This window comes from Geotrypetes seraphini, chromosome 1 (assembly GCF_902459505.1).
Source record: "Geotrypetes seraphini chromosome 1, aGeoSer1.1, whole genome shotgun sequence".
Lineage (NCBI taxonomy): Eukaryota > Metazoa > Chordata > Amphibia > Gymnophiona > Dermophiidae > Geotrypetes > Geotrypetes seraphini.
Window position 1 is genome coordinate 38,507,443 of NC_047084.1, and position 21,389 is coordinate 38,528,831.

The 21,389-nt window shown below is 41.3% G+C and overlaps 1 protein-coding gene across 6 annotated transcripts in view; it reads right to left on the bottom strand.

Moving 5' to 3' along the window:
- Positions 1–21,389, bottom strand: part of ERBIN (erbb2 interacting protein) — a 516,286-nt gene that overhangs the window by 91,596 nt on the left and 403,301 nt on the right. For all 6 annotated transcript variants that reach the window (XM_033930041.1, XM_033930031.1, XM_033930056.1 and 3 more), the window contains 2 exons: positions 17,418–17,595; positions 9,503–11,033 (listed from right to left, as the gene is read on the bottom strand). In XM_033930041.1, the coding sequence (XP_033785932.1) occupies positions 9,503–11,033; positions 17,418–17,595 (1,709 nt within the window). The remainder of the gene's footprint in view (positions 1–9,502; positions 11,034–17,417; positions 17,596–21,389) is intronic.

The following is a 21,389-nucleotide window of genomic DNA, read 5'->3' on the forward strand; positions in this document are numbered from 1 at the left end:
TGCTCTCCTAGAGCTCAGAGTAAGGCTTTTGGGGAAAACCCCCCTCTGAGCATGTGCAGGTTACCCCATATAGGATTGTGCTAGCCCCTGTGATCCTCAGTTTAAATTATCCGCCATACCAAACAACTGCCCATCAACATAGGCATATGAGCGGTTCACAATTTAATGAGGTACTCTGTATCCTATCCCTCCCTCCCCTTCAGCCATCTCTTCTTCAGCCTCTCCTCCCCTTCAGCCATCTCTTCTCCAGGTTGAAGAGCCTTAACCCTTTAAGTCTTTCCTCATTTCACATGAGAGGCGTTCCATTCCCTTAATAATTTTAGTCACCCTTCTTTTGAACCTTTGCTAATTCTACTATATTTGTTTTTGAGATATGATGACCAAAATTACACACAAACTCAAGATGAGGTCATACCATGGAATGATAGAGACATTATAATAACCTTTGTCTAATTTAATAACCTTTGTTTAATTTTCTATTTCTTTCCTAAAAATTACTAACATTGCTTTTTTGCCCATCACTGCGCTAAGCAGAAGACTTCAAAGTATTGCCCAAGATGACAGCTATATCTATTTTTTGGGTGGAACATAGCTTTAAATAGCTACGATTTGGATTATTCTTCCCAATGCCCATCACTTTGCAATTATTCAAATTAAATTTCTTCTGCCATATGGTTCCTAATTTCCTAAGGGCCTCCTGTAATTTTCTTATAGTCTGTATGTGATTTAACAACTTGGAATATTTTAATCTCATCTGCAAATTAAATTATCTCATTCATCATTCCCTTTCCAGATCATTTACATAAGAACATAAGCAGTGCCTCTTCTGGGTCAGACCAGAGGTCCATCATGCACAGCAGTCCCCTCATGCAGCGGCCCATCAGGTCCAGGACCTGTATAGTAATCCTCTTTCCATACCCTTCTATCCCCTTTTCCTTCAGGAAATTGTTTCATCCCTTCTTGAACCCCAATACCGTACTCTGTCCTATCACGCCCTCTGGAAGTGCATTCCAGGTGTCCACCTCAGTGACTGCACCTATGATCTGGAATTCTTTTCCTATATATATATAAGATCCGAACACAATTTACAGAAGTATAAAAGTAGTTTAAAATGTTTTCTTTTTAAAGATGCCTTTAACTGACCATTCGATTTAAGTCCAGCAACTCTTAACCTTCTCCCGCCCTAATGTACTTCCCTTTTATGTACCTTTCCTTGATAAATATTGTAGTTCTCCCCCCTTTCCTATTGTACCTCCATGCTTTTAATAATCAAGTACGTTAAAAACTGTCTGTCTTTTTGTACCCTTGTAAATGTTTTAATTATTATTGTACAACGCTTAGTATCTTAGGATAAGCGTTTAATCAAATACATGAATAAACTTGGAATAAACTTGGATGGGGTACCTTATCAAAGGCTTTTTGGAAATCTAAGTATACGATGTCTATGGGGTCCCCTTTGTCCATCCTTTTGTTAATTCCTTCGAAGAAGTGCAATAAGTTCGTTAGGCACAATCTTCCCTTGCAGAAGCCATGTTGGCTTGTTATCATTAGTTTATTCCTTTCTAGATACTCATCGATGCTGTCTTTTATCAGTGCTTCCGCTATTTTTCCCAGAACTTAGGTCAGACTTACCGGTCTGTAGTTCCTCGGGTCTCCTCTCGATCCTTTTTTAAAGATGGGCTTAACATTGGCTATCTTCCTATCCTCCGGGATCACGCCTGTTTTCGGAGATAGATTACAAACTTGCTATAGTAGTTCCGCTATTTCCTCCTTTAGTTCTTTCAATACCCTAGGGTGGATTCTGTCCGGGCCCGGAGATTTGTCAGTTTTTAATCTATCTATCTGCTTGTGTACGTCTTCAAGGCTTAGCTCCATGGATGTTAATTTTTCTGCTTGGTCTCCTTTGAAGATTTGTTCAGGTTCCAGTACGTTGGATGTGTCCTCTTTTGTAAATACTGACGAAAACATGTTTAGTCTTTCTGCAACTTCTTTCTCCTCCTTCACCACTCCTTTTCTAGCTCCGTCACCCAACGGTCCCACCTCCTCTGTAGCCGGCTGCTTCCCTTTTAACATATCTGAAGAACGGTTTGAAATTTCGTGCTTCCCTGGCTACTAGCCTCTCTTCATATTCTCTTTTTGCTTTTCTAACCACGAAGTGACATTCTTTTTGATGCTTCCTGTGCTCTTTCCAGTTCTCCTCGGTTTTATCCTTTTTCCATCTCCAGAATGAATTCTTCTTTTCTCCTATCGCTTTCTTCACTTCTTTAGTTATCCACGCTGGGTCTTTTGTTCGGCTCTTTCTGCACCCTTTTCTGAATCTGGGGATATATAGGTTTTGCGCCTTGCTCACCATGTCTTTGAATAGAGACCAGGCTTGCTCTACAGTCTGCGATTTCTTTGAGCTGTTCCTAAGTTTCTTCCTTACCATTACCCTCATCGCTTTGTAGTTTCCTTTCTTGAAGTTAAAAGTTGTCGCTGTGGTTCTCTTTCCCTTCGGTATTCTTACTTCAATTTTGAACTTGATCATATTGTGATCGCTGTTTCCCAACGGTCCCACTACTTCCACTTCCTTTGCAGGTCCTCTTAGCCCATTAAGGATTAGATCCAGAGTGGCATTCCCTCTCGTCGGTTCTCTGACTGCAATATGGTAATACTATAGGGTGGTTTCCCTCTTCCATTTAGGTGGAAACTAGAGTGGTTGATATTAACTGTCAAGGTTTCACCATGCTATAGACTCTTTCAGGTAAATGTTTTCACATACTTTCCTATCAAGCTAAAAAGCACAGGTTCCAGAACTGGCCTTTTAACCCTACCCTTTATTTTCTCTCTTTTAACTAGTTCCAAATCCACAACAGAATGTTGCCTCCCATCCCATGGCTTTTTAAATTTCTCAGGAGACTCTGAGGGACTATGTCAAAAGCTTTCTGAAAATCTAGACACAACACTAACCAGTCCACCTTTCCTACATATTTATTCATACCTTCAAAGAAATGTAGCAAAATGGGAAGGCAAGACGTCCCTTGACTGAATCCATTTGACTCTGTCCATATATATATGGTAATTGTATTCTTTATAATAGTTTCTATAATCAGGCTTACCAGTCTCTAATTTCCTGAATCACCCCTAGAATCCTTTACAAAAACTGATGTTATAGTGCCCACTTTCCAATCTTCAGGTTCCAGACAGTGGGTCTGCTATTTAATTATTGAGTTCTTTCAGTACTCTGATGCGCACACCATCTGGTCCAGGTGATTTATTGCTCTTTAACTTGTTGATTTAGCTTAGTATATTTGCCACAATTACTGAGATTTGTTTCACTTCCTCCATATCATTACATTACATTACCTTAGAGATTTCTATTTCGCCATTACCTTGCGGTTCAAGGCGGATTACAAAAGAGATAAAAAAACGGAGGGTTACAATGGAAGAATATTTGACCTTTCTAGAGAGGTAAAGAGTAGGTTATGTAATTTCTGTGTGGCGGGAAGAGGGAGGGGGGAAGGACGGTAAGTTTGAAGTTAGGGCTGTTTCAGGAATTTCTTGAAGAATGTAGTTTTTATTTCTTTTCTGAACGTCTTGTAGTCTGGTGTCGTTATCAGTAGATTGGAGATTTGGTTATCTAGTTTAGCTGCTTGAGTGGCCAGGAGGCCATCGTATAGTTTTTTCCGTTTTACTTCTTTGATAGAGGGGTGTGTGAATGGGGTGTGTGTTTTTCTATGTCTGATTGAGGTGGTTTGGATGAGGCAGTTGTTCAGGTAGGTTGGGCTGTCTCCGTTTAAAGCTTTAAATAACATACAGTAGAATTTAAATAGTATTCTTTCTTGGATTGGTAGCCAATGTGAGTTGATGTATGCTTCTGTAATATGGTTGTGTTTTCTCAATGAGTAGATGAGTCTCAGAGCTGTATTTTGGATTGTTTGTAGTTGTTTAGTCATTGTAGCAGGGCAGGGGAGGTAGAGGATGTTGCAGTAATCTAGTAGACTTATGATTAGGGATTGTACTATAAACTGGAATTGTGTTTTTTCGAAGAATTTCCTGACTTGTCTGAGGTTTCTCATCACTGCGAAGGATTTCTGTATTGTTTTATTTATTTGCGGTTGCATGGTGCAGCATCGGTCTATAGTCATTCCTAGTAGTTTTATGGTAGTTTGAATGGGATAGTTGATTGTGTTAATTTCTATATTGGTTATGGCTGGGGCTTTGTCATTTTCGAGGATGAATTTAGTTTTGTCTGTGTTGAGTTTCAGTTTGTGATCTTTCATCCAGGTTGCTACTGTTTCTAGTGTTTGGTGTAGTGTGTTTGTCATGGCGGTCTTTGGTTGATCAAAAGGTATGAGAATGGTAATGTCATCTGCATAACTGTAGGTGGTGATGCCTAGATTATCTAGGTAAGTTCCGAGAGATGTTCCATCACCTTTGAATAACATTTCTGATAAACCTCTTATGGCCTCTTCAGTAAAGACCAAAGCAAAGAATTCATTTAGTATCTCCACTATAACCTTATCCTCCCCTGTGTGCCTCTTTTATTCCTTGACGATCTAATGACGTAATTGATTCCCTCACAGGCTGTTTCAAATATACAGTACTTACAAAAGTTATTAGTGTAAATTTTTAACTCTATGGCAAGTTTCTTTTCAAATTTTCTTTTAACCTTCCTTATCAATGCTTTGCATCTAACTTGCAAGTGCTTACGCGGATTCCTGTTTTCTTCACTCTGGATTCTTTCTCCATTTTTTGGAATAAGTTATTTTTGTTCTAATGGCTTGCTTCACTGTACCTTTTAATCCCACAATAGCTGTTTGCTCCTCTTTCCACCCTTTTAAATATGAGGAACACATGTGGTCTGGGCTTCCAAGATGGTATTTTTAAACTACCAAAAAACAAACTTCTTGCATACAAAGGTGCAAGAAAAAGTGGAGTTGATGAGCTGGATACGATCAGGTTTATTACAAATATAAAACCTAAAATTGTGGCGAATTGGGGGGGAAAGGGGGTCTGTTTGTTGTTGTGATTTTTAAACTACCACCATGCTTGAATTACACTTGTAACCTTTGTGACTGTTTCTTTTAGCTTTTTCAACCATTATTCTCATTTTATAATAGTTGTCATTTTGAAAGTTAAATATTGCCACAGTAGATTTCCTTAGTGTCTTCAATCCAGTTAATCTGTTCTATATATCTACCATTTAAGGACATCCTGAAGTGACAGAAGATTGGCCCCACATGGCTTGATGTTACATCTTAAAATATCAATACCATCTGATTCAAATACCACAGAAAGTTATCCTTCCAACTTTCTTCAGTGGTGTTATTCATGGTTCTTTATGCTACACAAGGTTTCCAGCAGGGGGGGTCTGTATGGATCTTTATTCACTACCTACCTATAACTAAAATCACTGCAATACGGTAATACAATAGGGTGGTTTCCCTCTTCCATTTAGGTGGAAACTAGAGTGGTTGATATTAACTGTCAAGGTTTCACCGTGCTATAGACTCTTTCAGGTAAATGTTTTCACATACTTTCCTATCAAGAGGAGTCAAGCAGTCATTTAAAGCACCACCACAAATCCATGTTTTAATGTAATGCCTAGAAGCTAATAGCTGACACCTGATTAAGAAGATTCTCAAGGCTGGAGGAGAGTGGCACAGTGGTTAGAGTTACAGCCTCAGCACCCTGATGATGTGGGTTCAAACCTTGCACTGTCTTTGTGATCCTGGGCAAATCACTAAATCCTCTACTGCCCCAGGTACATTAGGTAGAATGTGAGCCTACCAGGACAGACAAGGAAAATGCTTGAGTACCTGAATGCAAACCATTTAGATCAGTGGTCTCAAACTCAAACCCTTTGCGGGGTCACATTTTGGATTTGTAGGTACTTGGAGGGCCGCAGAAAAAAATAGTTAATGTCTTATTAAAGAAATGACAATTTTGCATAAGGTAAAACTATTAAAGGAAAGTTTTATAAACTATAAAGAGTTTAACCTCATGCAAAATTGTCATTTCTTTAATAAGACATTAACTATTTTTTCTGCGGCCCTCCAAGTACTCTATTTTTTCTGCAGCACTCACATTTAAAGTTTAATATCTTTTCTTTCTCAAAACTGGCACATTTCTATTACTAAATTGAAAATAAAATCATTTTCCTACCTTTGTTTGGTAATTTCATCAGTCTCTAGTTGCACTTTATTCTTCTGACTGTGCATCCAATATTTCTTCTCTTCTTTCAGCCTCCTGTATGCTTCCTCTCCTCCAGACCTCATTCCCTCCCCCAACTTTTTCTTTCTTTTTCTATGTCTGTCTTTCTCTGATTCCTTGTCCCATTTTTTGTTTTGTTTCTGGCTCCTTATCCCCCCCACCTTCTTTCTTTTTTCCTTCTGGCTCCCTGTTCCCCCCCCCTTTCTTTCATTTTTCCTTCTGGCTCCCTGCCCCCCTTCTTTCTTTCTTCCTTCCTGCCCTCCCCCATGCCACCGCCGCCGGGGAATAGGCTGCTGCTGCCGCCATCGGGAACAGGCCGAGATCTCCACGGGGCCGACCAACTCTCGCCGCCCGACGTCAATTCTAACGTCGGAAAGGACGTTCTGGGCAGCCAGGCAGCGATTGGCTAGCCAGAACGTCCTCTCGACGTCAGAATTGAGGTCGGGCGGCGAGAGAAGCAGGGAGATCAAGAGCATGGTGCCGGCGGTGAGAAGGGAAGGGAAGCAGTTGGACACCCCTGCTCTAGACGAGCCGCGAGCCGCACTCTAGGAAGAACAGTGGAGGGTGATCAGCTGTGTGGACCGCCCCCCCCCTTGGTACGCCACTGGAGCAGCAGCGTGTCTGGCCGGCTCGTTCCGTTCAAATTCAAATTCTACTGCCTATTATTCAAAGCGTTACATGGCTCTTCCCCTTCCTACCTAAACAACCGCTTAAACCAGATCTCCACCTCAAGACACAGAAGAACCCCAAACCCTTTTACCTTTCCCCCACTCAAAGGCACACTACGCAAGAAATTGTTTGACAACCTTCTGGCAACACAAGCAGCAAAACTCAACCATACCATCTCCAATCTGCTGACAACATCGGACGACTTCAAAACATTCCGAAAAGAAATAAAAACCCTGCTTTTCAAAAAATTCATCCAAATATCTTAACCATTCTTCACCTACCTCAAGATATTACGTCCCCAAATAACCCACCTAAACACCTTCCAAGCAAACAGACCCCAAAAATTAGATGGTAATCTTACCTACTCTAACAATATTCTCTTTGTCCATATCACACAGTTCGGCACTGTCATTTTACTATCCAACCCCTAAATCCCCTTAGGAATCTATCCAGCTATCTCTCCTCTGTCAAAAAAAAAAAAAAAAAAAAATTGTATCTTCACTGGAAAATGTCCAGTCAAATCTTTTGTAATCCGCCTTGAACTGCAAGGTATAGGCGGAATAGAAATTCGTAATGTAATGTAATGTAAAGCCACGGGTGGCGGCTCCTTGCGAGATCTGCGTCTGCGTCTGAAGCCTCTCTGATGTTGTGATGTCAGAGAGGCTTCCGATGCAGGAGTGAATAGCGCAAGGAGCCGCCAACCCGCGGCTTTGAATGGAACGAACCGGTCAGACCCGCTGCTGCTCCAAAAGGAAGGGAATGATCCAGTCCAAACTGCGGGCCACAAAAAAAACTTGGAGAGCCACAAGTGGCCCGCGTGTTTGAGACCGCTGACTTAGATCATAAGTGGTATATAAATGCCTAAATAAATAATAATAATAAACATAGTGAGACCACTAGGACAGATAGGGAAAATGTTTGAGTGCCTAATATGTAACCTGTTCTGAGCAACTTTGGGAGGACAGGCTAAAAAATTGAGTAAATAAATAAAAAAGATTGACAGTGATACAGTTAGATCAAGCAGGAATAATATTGCTGATTCTCCCTTATCAAGGTTTCAGGTTTATTAAAAATTTGATTATATCGCTCATAATACTTCTAAACGATGTACACTTTAAAATGGTAGTCACTTCTCCCTCCGTATTCATGGGGGATGTGGGCAGACCATAGGCGCAAATACGGAAAAACCGTGAATAATTTTTTCAATGTTATTCATGGTTTTTAGAAAAAGCCTTCCGTTTTTATTATTGGAACCGCGAATAACTTTTCTACAGCGATTTCTGGGCAGGCAACCAGCGATTTCTGGACAGGCAACCAGCGATTTCTGGATAGGCATGCTTGGAAGAAGCCTTTCTCTCTATGGATGCTGGGAAGCAGAGTTTTTCTCAGTGCACACTGGGAAGCATGGAAGCAGCAAATTTGTGGGAGAAAGCATGATAGCAGCGATTTTCAGAGTGAATGGTAAGGGATACACTTTTTTTTATCAGTACAGTAAAAGGAAAAAGAACTTTAATGATGATGTAATTTTGGGGGGTGGGGTCAGCTTCCAAAAAATTGCGAATCCACAGATATGGAAACTGCGGATACGGAGGGAGAAGTGTATATGTAAATCAAAACTTACTCCTTATCAGTGGTATCTGCAAATGATTCAGATAATTCCTTTCAGTAAAATAATCCTATAAATGAGAGAGCTACCACTTAAAAAAAGTGCCAAGAAATGTTAAGTAGAAAACAAGATGAATATTATCCTATATAGATAAGTCTAACCCTGCCTTTTTCAACACTGCTTGATGGGTTCCCAAACCAAGTGGTAGTAGTTCTACTTGAGTAGTGACTGGGAACTATAAATGGTGTACCATCAAAGCATTGCTTGCCAGTCCAAAAACAGGACTGGACTCTCTTACCAGCAGTAGAGCTGACATGGGTTTAAGAGTGGCATGGAAATGATATCTTCAATTCAATAAAGGGAAGGAAGATTATTATAGCTCCCACAGACACTCCTGTTGATTGAGGTATTAGCACTAAGGATAAATCTCTAAGCAGGCTGTAATAGGTAAGGAGTTTTATGAAAGAGAGGAAAAGGGGCAGGAAAAAAACCCTCAGGTCACTGTTCTATATAGAGGCTCAGTTTTTCAATGAGCAAGGGATTAATCCATCATGCTCTCATCCAATATTTGAATTAACCATTAATCTGATTTGTTTCACATCACTTTGTTTTTTAAATATTCTTAATAGAAAATAAAATAATATATATATTGTTTGCTGAATTAAATTTCACTTGCAGTATTTGAATTTCCATACTTTCTAGCCCATACTATGTAATAAGCAACACTGGCAAAGGGTAAGATTTCCAAAAGAACAAAAAAAATTAAAAAACCTAAATGATTAACAGTGAGAGGTAAGCAGGATAATAGACATCATTCTAATCCACATGCAGTCTTTTGGATAAAGACAGGCTACAATTCTAAACAAGAAAAATATCCATTGTAATAAACAAAGATAAATATACTAAAATTTAGAACCCCTGTGGTAACCATCTTCCCTAAGAATCTTTCATTTAAAAATAAATTGTACCATAATGGAATAACTTAATTTTATAATAAAATACAACAGAAAAAAAAGAATAAAAACAACTTACCTTTTCTAACTTTTTAGCCTCAATGTGCCGCAGCACTTGTTCTCTCCAGTCATGAGGGACTTTATTTTTTGCTTGAGGATTCAACAAAGAATGTTCAGAATTAACTCTTGTGTTGGGCTTTTTAGTAGGACTAGTCCGTGAGTAGTTAAAATCACTTACTGACATAGTTCTTTCTGGTATTTCATTCATAGAGGGACGTGCACTCTGAGGCCTGGGCATATTTGGACCATCAATGCTACAGGCCCTTGCAGAAAGAGGTCTCTGTGATCCAGACATCATCTGTGGAACTCTTCTCACTGAATGCAAATCTCTGTATGTCATATAATCCCCTTCCAGCATCTGGGCATGCCTTGTGGATCCAGCATCACTGAGTGTTACAGAGGCTGTAGATGACATACTGCTCTGTCTTTGAAGAGTATTCCGATTAACTCCAGGAAGAAGCCTATCGTTTGGTGGAACTGCCCACATGTCAATGTGTCTTGGTCCCATTCTTTGATGTATGCCATAGGTAGGAGTGGATCCAACATTATTATGATTGGAAAAATTTACATTCACTGCACGTTTCACATAGTTGGGACTTTCAGTGCTGTCTGACCGCAAAAGGCGCTGAGGTGCTATGTTGCTTTGTTCTACCAAGGCATTTTGTCTGTGTGTCCACAGGGTGTCTTTGGCTGTGTTACAACTACTACTATACTGGATATTATACTGAGGTGTACCAGAGATCTGCACACCTACTGGCCCTCTCATTACAGTAGCATATTCAGGATTATGATTTGAATCAAACTTGAAAACAGTGTTCTTTGTACAAGATACTAAATCAGAAGATGAAGAAGACCCAGGGAACACTTGCAAAGGCTGGTCATATAAAAATGTAGCCGACTTGCTTCGAACTATATTCTGTCCTTCCACACCAGAAGATGCCGCTTTTGTCACAGATTTTGGCTGCTGGGGTCCATTATCACTAAGAATATCATAAATTCTCAGTGCACCTGTCTCCATGTTTGTAATGCTATGAGATTTCACCACTGATCCTACAGCACCACCTCGGTGTGGTAAAAGATCCTCTGTGCTCTTTGAGACATCCTTATCACTAGATGAATCTGCATCTGTTATAGCACCTCTTGTTGGGTCAACCTTCTTTGATGTCAATGATACCTCCTCATAATACCCATTCACTTTATTTATCGAATAGAGAGGATATTTTTTTCCATTTTCTATTAAATGTTCTTCTTCCTTATTATTACTGTTTAAAAAGCCCATTCCTGATACTAATTCTTGATTAGCTACTTTTGATATTTCTATAAGATTTGTCTGCACTTTATCATCAGTAGGACATCTGCTAATGTTCATATTGATTTGGTCCAGTTTTTTAAATTCCTCATTAGCAGTCTTCAGCTCTGTTCTTTTGTCAGTTAGCATTAGTCTCTCTTCAGTGCTTTGCTCAAATTCAGTCAGTCTGGTAATCTCCTTCTCTTCAGTAGTGCTGAATTTACCATTTTGTAGAACACTATTAAAATTTTCATCTTCTTGCCTGAAACACAGGAAAGTTGTTTGAAACAGCTATCATATCAGTGCTCAATTATAAAAGTTAAAAAATATTTAAACTTTTTTCTTCTGCTAACTACAACAGGTAGAATAGTAGTACAGTACTCCCCTGAAATTCGCAGGGGTTATGTTTGCGGAGTGACAGCAAATGTTGAAAACCTGCAAATATCGGAAGAGTACTGTAAACGGCACTCTCCCCTCCTCCTCCTGGCAAAAATGTGTTCTAGACCAGTGGTTCCCAACCCTGTCCTGGGGGACCACCAGGGCCAATCGGGTTTTCAGGCTAGCCCTAATTAATATGCATGGAGCAGATTTGCATGCCTATCACTTCCATTATATGCAAATCTCTCTCATGCATATTCATTAGGGCTAGCCTGAAAACCCGATTGGCCTGGTGGTCCTCCAGGACAGGGTTGGGAACCACTGTTCTAGACATACTTAATTCAGCTACTGTTTTGCACTCTCCCCTGTTTAGAATCTCGTTAGGTGCCTCCGAATTAGACTCCAAAATCCAGGCTCTGGCAGTCTGTCATTAAGATATCTTGGCGCTCACTACAGCATTTGCCCCTTCCGAGTCCCCAGGCAAATGCTGAAGCGAGAGAAGTCCGCAGGCTGGGGAAGGGAAGGCTGGCTGTTCGGAACTGGTAAGCGAGCTTTTCCATTGGTCAGTCATTCGCGGTATTTTCTGACCGGAAGAGGCAGTCAGAAAATACCATGGATGACTGAGTCCGTGAATCACGAACCGTGAATTTGTGGGGGTATACTGTATACATAGTAACAGATCCAGCAGTAACATGTCAATCTATTACACTTTAGAATGTATTTTAATAACGATATAAACTCGTAGCAAACACCACTAACAATAAAAGTAGTTATTTTAGAATGGCTAGGCTTAAGTTGGTAGCACTGGCATTTTATCAACTATGACACTAACCCAAATGTAGGAAAACATTTGAAGCCAATTATGAAGTCAATCTCAATGCAAAAACCAGATGACTCAAGAAGGGCATGCATGAGAGTTCTATTGGCATCAAATGTGACTGAATAGACTTTCTAAAGACATATGAATTAAATTTGTACAGCTGCTGCTTATGTTTAAGAACTTGCTGTCAGACAAATATGTTGACAGACACAAAATTTAAAGAGCCTAATGCACAGTGAACTGTTGCCCTGTATTAAGTGCTAGCAATATTTAGGGGTCAACATTCAGTTATGATAATCACTTTTTTTTTAAATGCCAGCTGAAGTGTTTACAATCACACATATATTCAGTAGTGCTGAAAACACACTTCCGCTACTGTTCCTGCAACTTTAAGAGCCCCCTTCACTTGCAAAACCGTTCACCACACTGTTTTATCCAGTTGTCATCCATAAGATTTTCCTATATATGGTATAATTTTGGATCCCTGAGGAAGGAGTGTTTCTTCAAAACACGGACCGTGTCGGGTCCGGGTTCACCAACCCTTGTGGATACAAACTGTTTTATGATTATATTTATGATTTTATATTTGCTTCTTTATTAAAGACTTGGCATCTTGTACATAATTTCTGCAGTTTTTTCTATCTGACAAGATGCAGTGAGACCCAGAAACCTGCAACAATATGTTTAAATGTATTCATGATTTTGATATACACAGTAAATGAAATAACAGTGGATAAAGACCTGAATTGTTCATCCAGTCTGCACAATATTTATATTCAATATAAATTCATAATTATATTAAAAAAAATTTCTTAGTTATTTCTGGGTCATTAAACAAAGTTCACCTAATACTGTACTTAGGTTCCAGCTACTAGAGTTGCTGATAAAGCTCACTGCAGCCTATCCAAACCACCTTTATTTGTGGGACACAGACCGTAGAGTCTGCCCAGCATTGTCTTCAAGTTCCAAATTACTGTAGTTCCTGTCGAGGCCCTCTCCAGCTTATTCTAAACTGAGTTACTATATATGGGGACTCAGACCATGCAAATCTGCCCAGTACCAGCCTTAGTGGTAAGCAAATTAATGGAAACACTTTTAAAACAGAGAATATCAAGTTTCTGGAATCCTGTGGATTACAGGACCGGAGGCAACATGGATTCACTAGAGGTAGGTCTTGTCAGACAAATCTGATCAATTTCTTTGACTGGGTGACAAGAGAATTGGATAGAGGATGTGCGCTAGATGTGGTGTATTTAGATTTGACCAAAGCCTTTGACAGTGTTCCACACAGACGTGCAATAAATAAACTGAGTGCCCTCGGATTGGGTCCCAAAGTGACGGGCTGGGTCAGGAACTGGTTGAGTGGAAGGCGACAGAGGGTAGTGATCAATGGAGATTGCTCTGAGGAAAGGGATGTTACCAGTGGTGTGCCTCAAGATTCTGTCCTGGGCCTGTTCTTGTTAACATTTTTATAAACGATATTTCTGAAGGGTTGTTAGGTAAGATTTGCCTCTTTGCGGATGATATGAAAATCTGCAATAGAGTAGACATGCCAGATGGTGTGAATAACATGAAGAAAGACCTGGCGAAGCTTGAAGAATGGTTTGAAATTTGGCAGCTAAAATTTAATGCTAAGAAATGCAAGGTCATGCATTTGGGCTGCAAAAACAAGAGGGAACAGTTTATTTAGGGGTGAAGAACTTATGTGCATGATGGAAGAGTGGGACTTGGGTGTGATTGTATGTGATGATCTTAAGGTGGCCAAACAGGTTAGAAACATAGAAACATAGAGTATGACGGCAGAAAAGGGCCAGCACCCCAACAAGTCTACCCACTCAAGAACCCTCCCTCCTTTGAGAATCCATCTTTTAAGTATAACTCTGCAGCAACCCCACCTGTTTGTCCCATTGTCTCTTGAAGTCGAGCAGGTTACTGGCCTCGTCTACCTGGCGTGGAAGACCATTCCAACGATCAATCACTCTTTCGGTGAAGAAGTATTTCCGGTGTCACCAGGAAATCTTCCTCCCTTAAGTTTTAGCGGATGCCCTCTTGTTGCTGTGGGACCCATAAGAAAAAAGATTTCTTCCTCCACCTCAATGCAGCCCATGATATATTTGAATGTTTCTATCATGTCCCCCCTTTCTCTGCGCTCTTCAAGAGAGTACAAGCACAGTCTGCTCAGATGTTCTTCAGATGGGAGATCTTTAAGTCCTGAGACCATCCTAGTGGCCATTCTCTGGATCGACTCCATTCTCTTCACATCCTTTTGATAATGTGGTCTCCAAAACTGGACACAGTACTCCAGGTGAGGTCTCACCAAGGATTGGTATAACGGCAGTATGACTTCAGGTTTTTGGCTGATAAAGCTCCTTCTGATGCAACCCAGCATTTGTCTAGCGTTGGCTGAAGCTTTCTCCACCTGATTGGCAGCTTTCATATCCTCTCGGATGATTACTCCCAAGTTCCTTTCTACAACAGTTCTTGCTAAGTTCTCCCCGTTCAAGGTGTATGTTCTGCATGGATTTCCGCTACCAAGATGCATTACCTTACATTTTTTGGCATTAAAATTTAGTTGCCAAGTACTGGACCATTGTTCTAGTAAAAGTAGGTCCTGCTCCATAGTGTTGGGCCTGGTTGCGCTGTCAGGTTCTGTTGCCTTGCCCACAATGTTGCATAGTTTAGCGTCATTGGCAAATAATGTAATTTTGCCTTGCAGTCTCTGAGTTAGATCCCTTACAAAGATATTAAATAGCGTCGGGCCCAAGACCGATTCCTGTGGCACTCCACTGATCACTCTCGACGTTTTTGATGGAATACCGTTTACCATTACCTTTTGAAGTCTACCGCTAAGCCAGTCTTCTACCCATGCTGCCAGTGTTTCTCCTAGTCCTATCGCGTTCATCTTGTTCAATAACCTACGGTGTGGGACACTATCAAAAGCCTTACTGAAGTCTAAATACACGATGTCCAGGGACTCTCCCCCGTCCAGTTTTTTTTGTTACCCAGTCAAAGAAGCTTATCAGATTGGATTAACAAGACCTTCCCTTCGTAAAGCCATGCTGGTGGGGATCCCTTAATCTTTCGTCGTCCAGAATAGTGTCCAATCTGTTTTTAATCAATGTTTCCATGAGTTTACTCACTACTGATGTGAGACTCACCGGTCTGTAATTTTCAGCCTCTGACCTGAATCCCTTTTTGTGAAGCAGAATAACGTTGGCAGTTTTCCAGTCCAAGGGAACTTTTCCCTTGCTTAGGGAAAGATTGAAAAGCTCGGCTAACGGTTCTGCCAGGACATCTCTCAATTCTTGAAGTACTCTGGGGTGTAGATTATCCGGACTCATAGATTTGTTTATCTTTTATTTTGATAGCTCGTGGTAGACGTTGCTCGTTGTAAATTCCATGTCCCGGAATGGGTCATCTGAGCTCCCCTTTGTCTGTATCTGAGGTTCGGATCTTGGCGCTTCGCAGGTGAAGACTGAGCAGAAGTAGTTATTGAGTAGTTCTGCTTTGTCTGCATCCGAATCTGCAAAGTTACCGTCAGGTTTCTTTAGGCGCCCAATACCGCTTGTGTTCTTCTTCCTGTCGCTGACGTATTTAAAAAAGGATTTATCCCCTTTTTTAACCTGCCTAGCTATATTTTCTTCCATCCGGAGTTTGGCCTCTCTGACTGTCATTTTAACTTTTCTAGATAGGTAGGTTTCTTTAGATTCCGGTCGTTGTAAATGTTTGTAGGTTTCTTTTGCTTTATTAGTTCTGAGATCTCCGCAGAGAACCACTGTGGTCTATTTGTTCTGCATCGTTTGCTCACGGTTTTTATGTATATGTTGGTTGCTTCTTGTAGAGTAGATTTCAGAGCCGACCATAGCACCTCTACACTGTCCGTCGTGCTCTGGTTTTGCAGCGCTTTGTAGACATAGTCTCCCATACCCTGAAAGTTAGTACCTTTAAAATTTAGGACCTTAGTCAATGTATTTGACCTAGTGGTCCCTTTCTTGAGGTGGAACCACACCATGTTGTGGTCGCTGAAGGCCAAGGTTTCTCCCACCGATATCTCTGTAACACTTTCTCCGTTGGTGAGTAACAGGTCCAGGATTGCCTGATCCCTGGTGGGTTCTAGTATCATCTGCTTGAGGCGTGCTCCTCACATGGAAAAGGTGACGGTGAAAGATAGAAGGATGCTAGGTTGCATAGGGAGAGGTATGGCCAGTAGGAAAAAGGAGGTATTGATGCCTCTGTATAAGACTCTGGTGAGGCCTCATTTAGAATATTGTGTACAATTCTGGAGGCCGCACTTTCAAAAAGATATAAAAAGGATGGAATCGGTCCAGAGGAAGGCTACTAAAATGGTGTGTGGTCTTCGTGATAAGGCGTATGGGGACAGACTTAAAGATCTCAATCTGTATACTTTGGAGGAAAAGCGGGAGAGGGGAGATATTATAGCGTTATTTAAATACCTACATAATATAAATGCGCATGAGTTGAGTCTCTTTTATTTGAAAGGAAACTCTGCAATGAGAGGGCATAGGATGAAGTTAAGAGGTGATAGGCTCTGGAGTAATCCAAGGAAATACTTTCTTACAGAAAGGGTGGTAGATGCATGGAACAGTCTCCCGGAAGAGGTGGTGAAAACAGAAACTGTGATTGAATTCAAGAGGGCCTGGGATAGACACTTGGGATCTCTCAGAGAGAGAAAAAGTGATAATGGTTACTGTGGATGGGCAGACTAGATGGGCCATTTGGTATCTGCCGTCATGTTTCTATGTTTTTAATTTATACCATTCATTTTCTAATTATATAGATCCTCTGTTTTAGAGAATGACACAGGGACAAATTTGTCCCTGTCCCTGTGGATCTTAATATCTCCGTTCTGTTCCTGCCCCATTCTTGCAAATTCTGCCTCAACCACAACAAGCCTTAAGCACATGATTTTAAACTGTTTGAGGCTTGTGCAGATGACGAGAGCGTGCAGGAATGGGGGACGGACAGTGCTTGTCGGGGATGGGATGGGAAAAGAGATCTCTGGAGGGGATGGGGAAAATTTGTCCCCATGTCATTCTCTAAGTGTTCATCTCAAGCAATGTAGCAAACTGGTTTACAATCAAAAATAAAGGAAAACAGAGGACAGATTGTAGGCAGTGAAAGTGAAAAGTCATGCATGATATATACTTCCTAATTTATAAATGCATACAAAGACAAATAAAATATGATGACCGTTAACCAGTCATAAGGTCCATTACTACTCAGTTTCTTTTCAAGTATATGTCTGGCTTTACTTAACACTGTGAAAAGCACAGGGAACGTGAGAAAGTTGTGAGGAAGTTATGGTAAAGCCAGAGATCAAATAGACTCCATGGTTTATTGGAATAGGAAAGGAAATTAGGCATATTAGATGGGTTTCATGGTTCTTTATAATGTTTAAATATTGTTATATTAAAGACGTATACAGACCTGATTTTGGAATTCAGAGCAATATTTGTTTCTTTCTCTGGTGAACACAGTAAAGCATCTTGGCTGCTGTCAGTATTTAATGAAACAGAGTCTGACATCCGGGATGGTGAGGAGCAGTTGCTGTTGTTTTGATTGCTGTTAGTGACATCTGATAATGAATCTGTATCTCTAGTATCATCTGAAATATAATGTGTCAGCCTAGTCAATAAATGCATTCTAGAAACATGTTTATATACACAATTCATACTATTAAATGTGAAAATGTATTAAAATTTTCAAAAATAATACATCTATACAGTGAAAAAGTTTAGGTAAAATAGATTTCAAATTGTGTGAAAAATGGATAGAAAATCCATCAGTGACCTGTTTATATACCGGGTTGATCCTTCTGGGTTAGAATCAGTTTACTTTGCACATACTGGCAGAGTCCATGGGATATACAAAGCATTTGACAGCTCTCAAACAGTTCTGACTAGGGTATAACAGCAAAGGGGGTCAATATTCAGCATGACTAAGTGCAGAGTGCCACTGAATATCAAGTCTGGCCACCTCTGGGTATTGGCAAAGCAGTCTGGGGGAAGAGCTAAGACTGACTAGGAAGTTATCCATGCATTAGTGAATGATCTGGACAGAAGTGCTGAATAATCAATATACAGTCAAACCTCGGTTTACGAGTGCACCGGTTTGCGAGTGTTTTGCAAGACGAGCAAAACATTCGCAAAATCGGCGCCTTGGAAAGCGAGTTTGACTCGATTTACGAGTGCCACCCCCCGCGATCCGGCATCCCCCCCACTTGAGTCGTCCCCCCATGTAATCTTACATGCTCCCCCGAGCACCGAAATGATATCCCTTACCCCGATTGGGCACCGGCACCAGCATCAACGCACAGGACACGCCGGTGCCCGAAGATCCTCCCTCTTCTGTGCTGGGCTGGACTGGGCCTTGAGCATTTGCCTTCTGGTCTCGCTCTCTCCGAGATTCAGAATCTTGGAGAGAGCGAGACCAGAAGGCCTTGAGCATGTGCAAATGCTCAAGGCCCAGTCCAGCACAGCACAAGCAAGAGGAAGGATCGCCGATGCACCGCCCAGCCCAGCACAGAAGAGGGAGGATCTTCGGGCACCGGCACCAGCATGTCCTGTGCGTTGGTGCTGGTGCCGGTGCCCAATCGGGATAAGGGATATAGTTTTGGTGCTCGGGGGAGCATGTAAGATCGCCGGGGGAGGGGAGGGACGACTCGAGCGGGGGGGGGGGGGGATGCTGGATCGCTGGGGGGGATGCCGGATTGTGGGGGGGGGTATGGAGCAGCGCCGGTAGCCTCGGGTGGTGGGGAGGTGGGGGTTGGTGGAACGAATCAAAGCGAGTTTCCATTCATTCCTATGGGGAAACTCGCTTTGATATACGAGCAATTTGGTTTACAAGCATACTACTGGAACGAATTATGCTCGTAAACCCCACTGTACTGTATACATAAACTGGCCCGGATAAAATGATGTCCTGATTTGCTTGGCTAGTTATTTCAGTACCAACACTGAACATGGGCTGTACACAGATAACTTTTAATGGCTGTCAATGAACCTGATACTCTTCACTGCTACCCGGGTACAGCCTAGCGTTGAACACCCAGTTCTAAATTAGTCCAAAACAACAAAAGGATTGTGGAACAGAAGATTAGATGTACCAGTTTATAGTTTAATAAGCATCCAAATAATTTAAAAACAATAATCATAAAAACAATCCACAAAGGGTGTATACAGTCACAAGTGATGCACAGGATAGAAACCAAACAATTTATACAATAAAAATTACCCAACACAGGCTGATTCAGCAAAAAAAAAAAAAAAAAGCCTTCCTTAGGGGTCTTATACCCCTCTTAACTACTTGGATTTTTTAGGACTTTTATATTTTTATATATTTAAGACAGCCAAGGACCCTATATAAGACCCCTGCGGAAGGCATTTTTATTTTCCAAATCACGGCCCATATTGGGTCATTTTTATTGTATACATTGTTTGGTTTCTATCCTGTGCGTCACTTGTGACTGTATACCCTTTGTGGATTGTTTTTATGATTATTGATTTTAAGTTATTTGGACCTTTAAACTACAGACTGGTACATCTAATCTTCTGTTCCACAATCTTTTTGTTGTTTTACTGCTTCATTTCCTTTGTGGAAGCTTTTGGTACTATTTGGATTTTGTTGTTCTGTCTAAATTAGTCCAAGACTGCATTCTACTGCCAAGCCTGGAGGCTCTGATTGAGATGATGGTCGGTATATCAAGCCATGAATAAACTTGAAACTTGAATGTGAACTCATTCACTTATCCTAGTATAAAGGACTTTTAACAACAACAAAAAAGAAGCAAACTATTTATAAACCAGCTTCATTCTACATAAAACATAGAAACATAGAAAATAATGACAGAAAAGGGCCACGGCCCATCTTAGTCTGCCCACTCTAATGACCCATCCCCTAACTTCCTCCATGAAGAGATCCCACATGCTTATCCCATTTTTTCTTAAAATCTGGTACGCTGCTGGCCTCAATTACCTGTAGTGGAAGATTATTCCTGCGATCGACCACCCTTTCGGTGAAGAAATATTTTCTGGTGTCGCCATGAAATTTCTCACCCCTGATTTTCAATGGATGCCCTCTTGTTGCCGTGGGTCCTATAAGAACAAATATGTCTTCTTCCATCTCGATACGGCTTGTGACATATTTGAACGTCTCTATCATGTCTCCCCTCTCTCTGCATTCGTCGAGTGAGTATAGCTGCAACTTACCCAGCTGTTCCTCACACGGAAGATCCTTGAGTCCTGAGACCATCCTGGTGGCCATTCTTTGAACCGACTCAACTCTCAGCACATCTTTTTGGTAATGTGGCCACCAGAATTGTACACAGTATTCCAGATGAAGTCTCACCATGGATCTGTACAGCAGCATTATGACCTCGGGCTTACGGCTGACGAAACTTCTACGGATACAACCCATGATTTGTCTAGCCTTGGATGAAGCTTTCTCCACTTGATTGGCAGTCTTCATGTATTCACCGCAGGGGTCGGTGCTGGGACCGCTCTTGTTCAATATCTACATAAATGACCTAGAGGCGGGAACTAAGTGTGAAGTAATTAAATTTGCAGATGACACCAAACTATACAGCAGGGCTCAAACCAGGGAAGACTGCGAGGATCTCCAAAAGGATCTAACGCAGCTGGAAAAGTGGGCCGAAAAATGGCAGATGAGCTTCAACGTGGGGAAATGCAAGGTCATGCACGTGGGGAAAAAGAACCCGATGTTCACATACAAAATGGGGGGAACACCACTAGGGGTTAGTAACCTGGAGAGAGACCTGGGAGTGATGGTAGACGCAACACTGAAGGCATCGGCGCAATGCGCCACAGCCTCTAGGAAAGCAAACAGAATGCTGGGTATCATTAAGAAGGGTATTACGACCAGGATGAAGGAAGTTATCATGCCGCTGTATCGTGCAATGGTACGGCCGCATCTGGAGTACTGTGTCCAGTACTGGTCACCGTACCTCAAGAAAGACATGGCGGTACTTGAGGGAGTACAAAGAAGAGCAACCAAACTGATAAAGGGAATGGAAAATCTCCCATATACCGACAGATTGAAGCAGTTGGGACTTTTCTCCCTGGAGAAGCGAAGACTTAGAGGAGACATGATAGAAACCTTCAAGATCCTGAAGGGCATAGAAAAAGTAGACAGGGACAGATTTTTCAAATTAAGGGGCACCACAAGCACAAGGGGGCATTGAGGGAAATTGAAAGGGGACAGGTTTAGAACAAACGCTAGGAAGTACTTTTTCACTCAGAGGGTGGTAGATACATGGAACGCGCTTCCAGAGGCTGTTGTAGACAAGAAAACACTAAATGGTTTCAAAGAAGGTTTGGATAGATTCCTAGAAGAAAAAGGGATTGGGGGGTATAGATATGTATAGACCATTGCTCAGGCAAT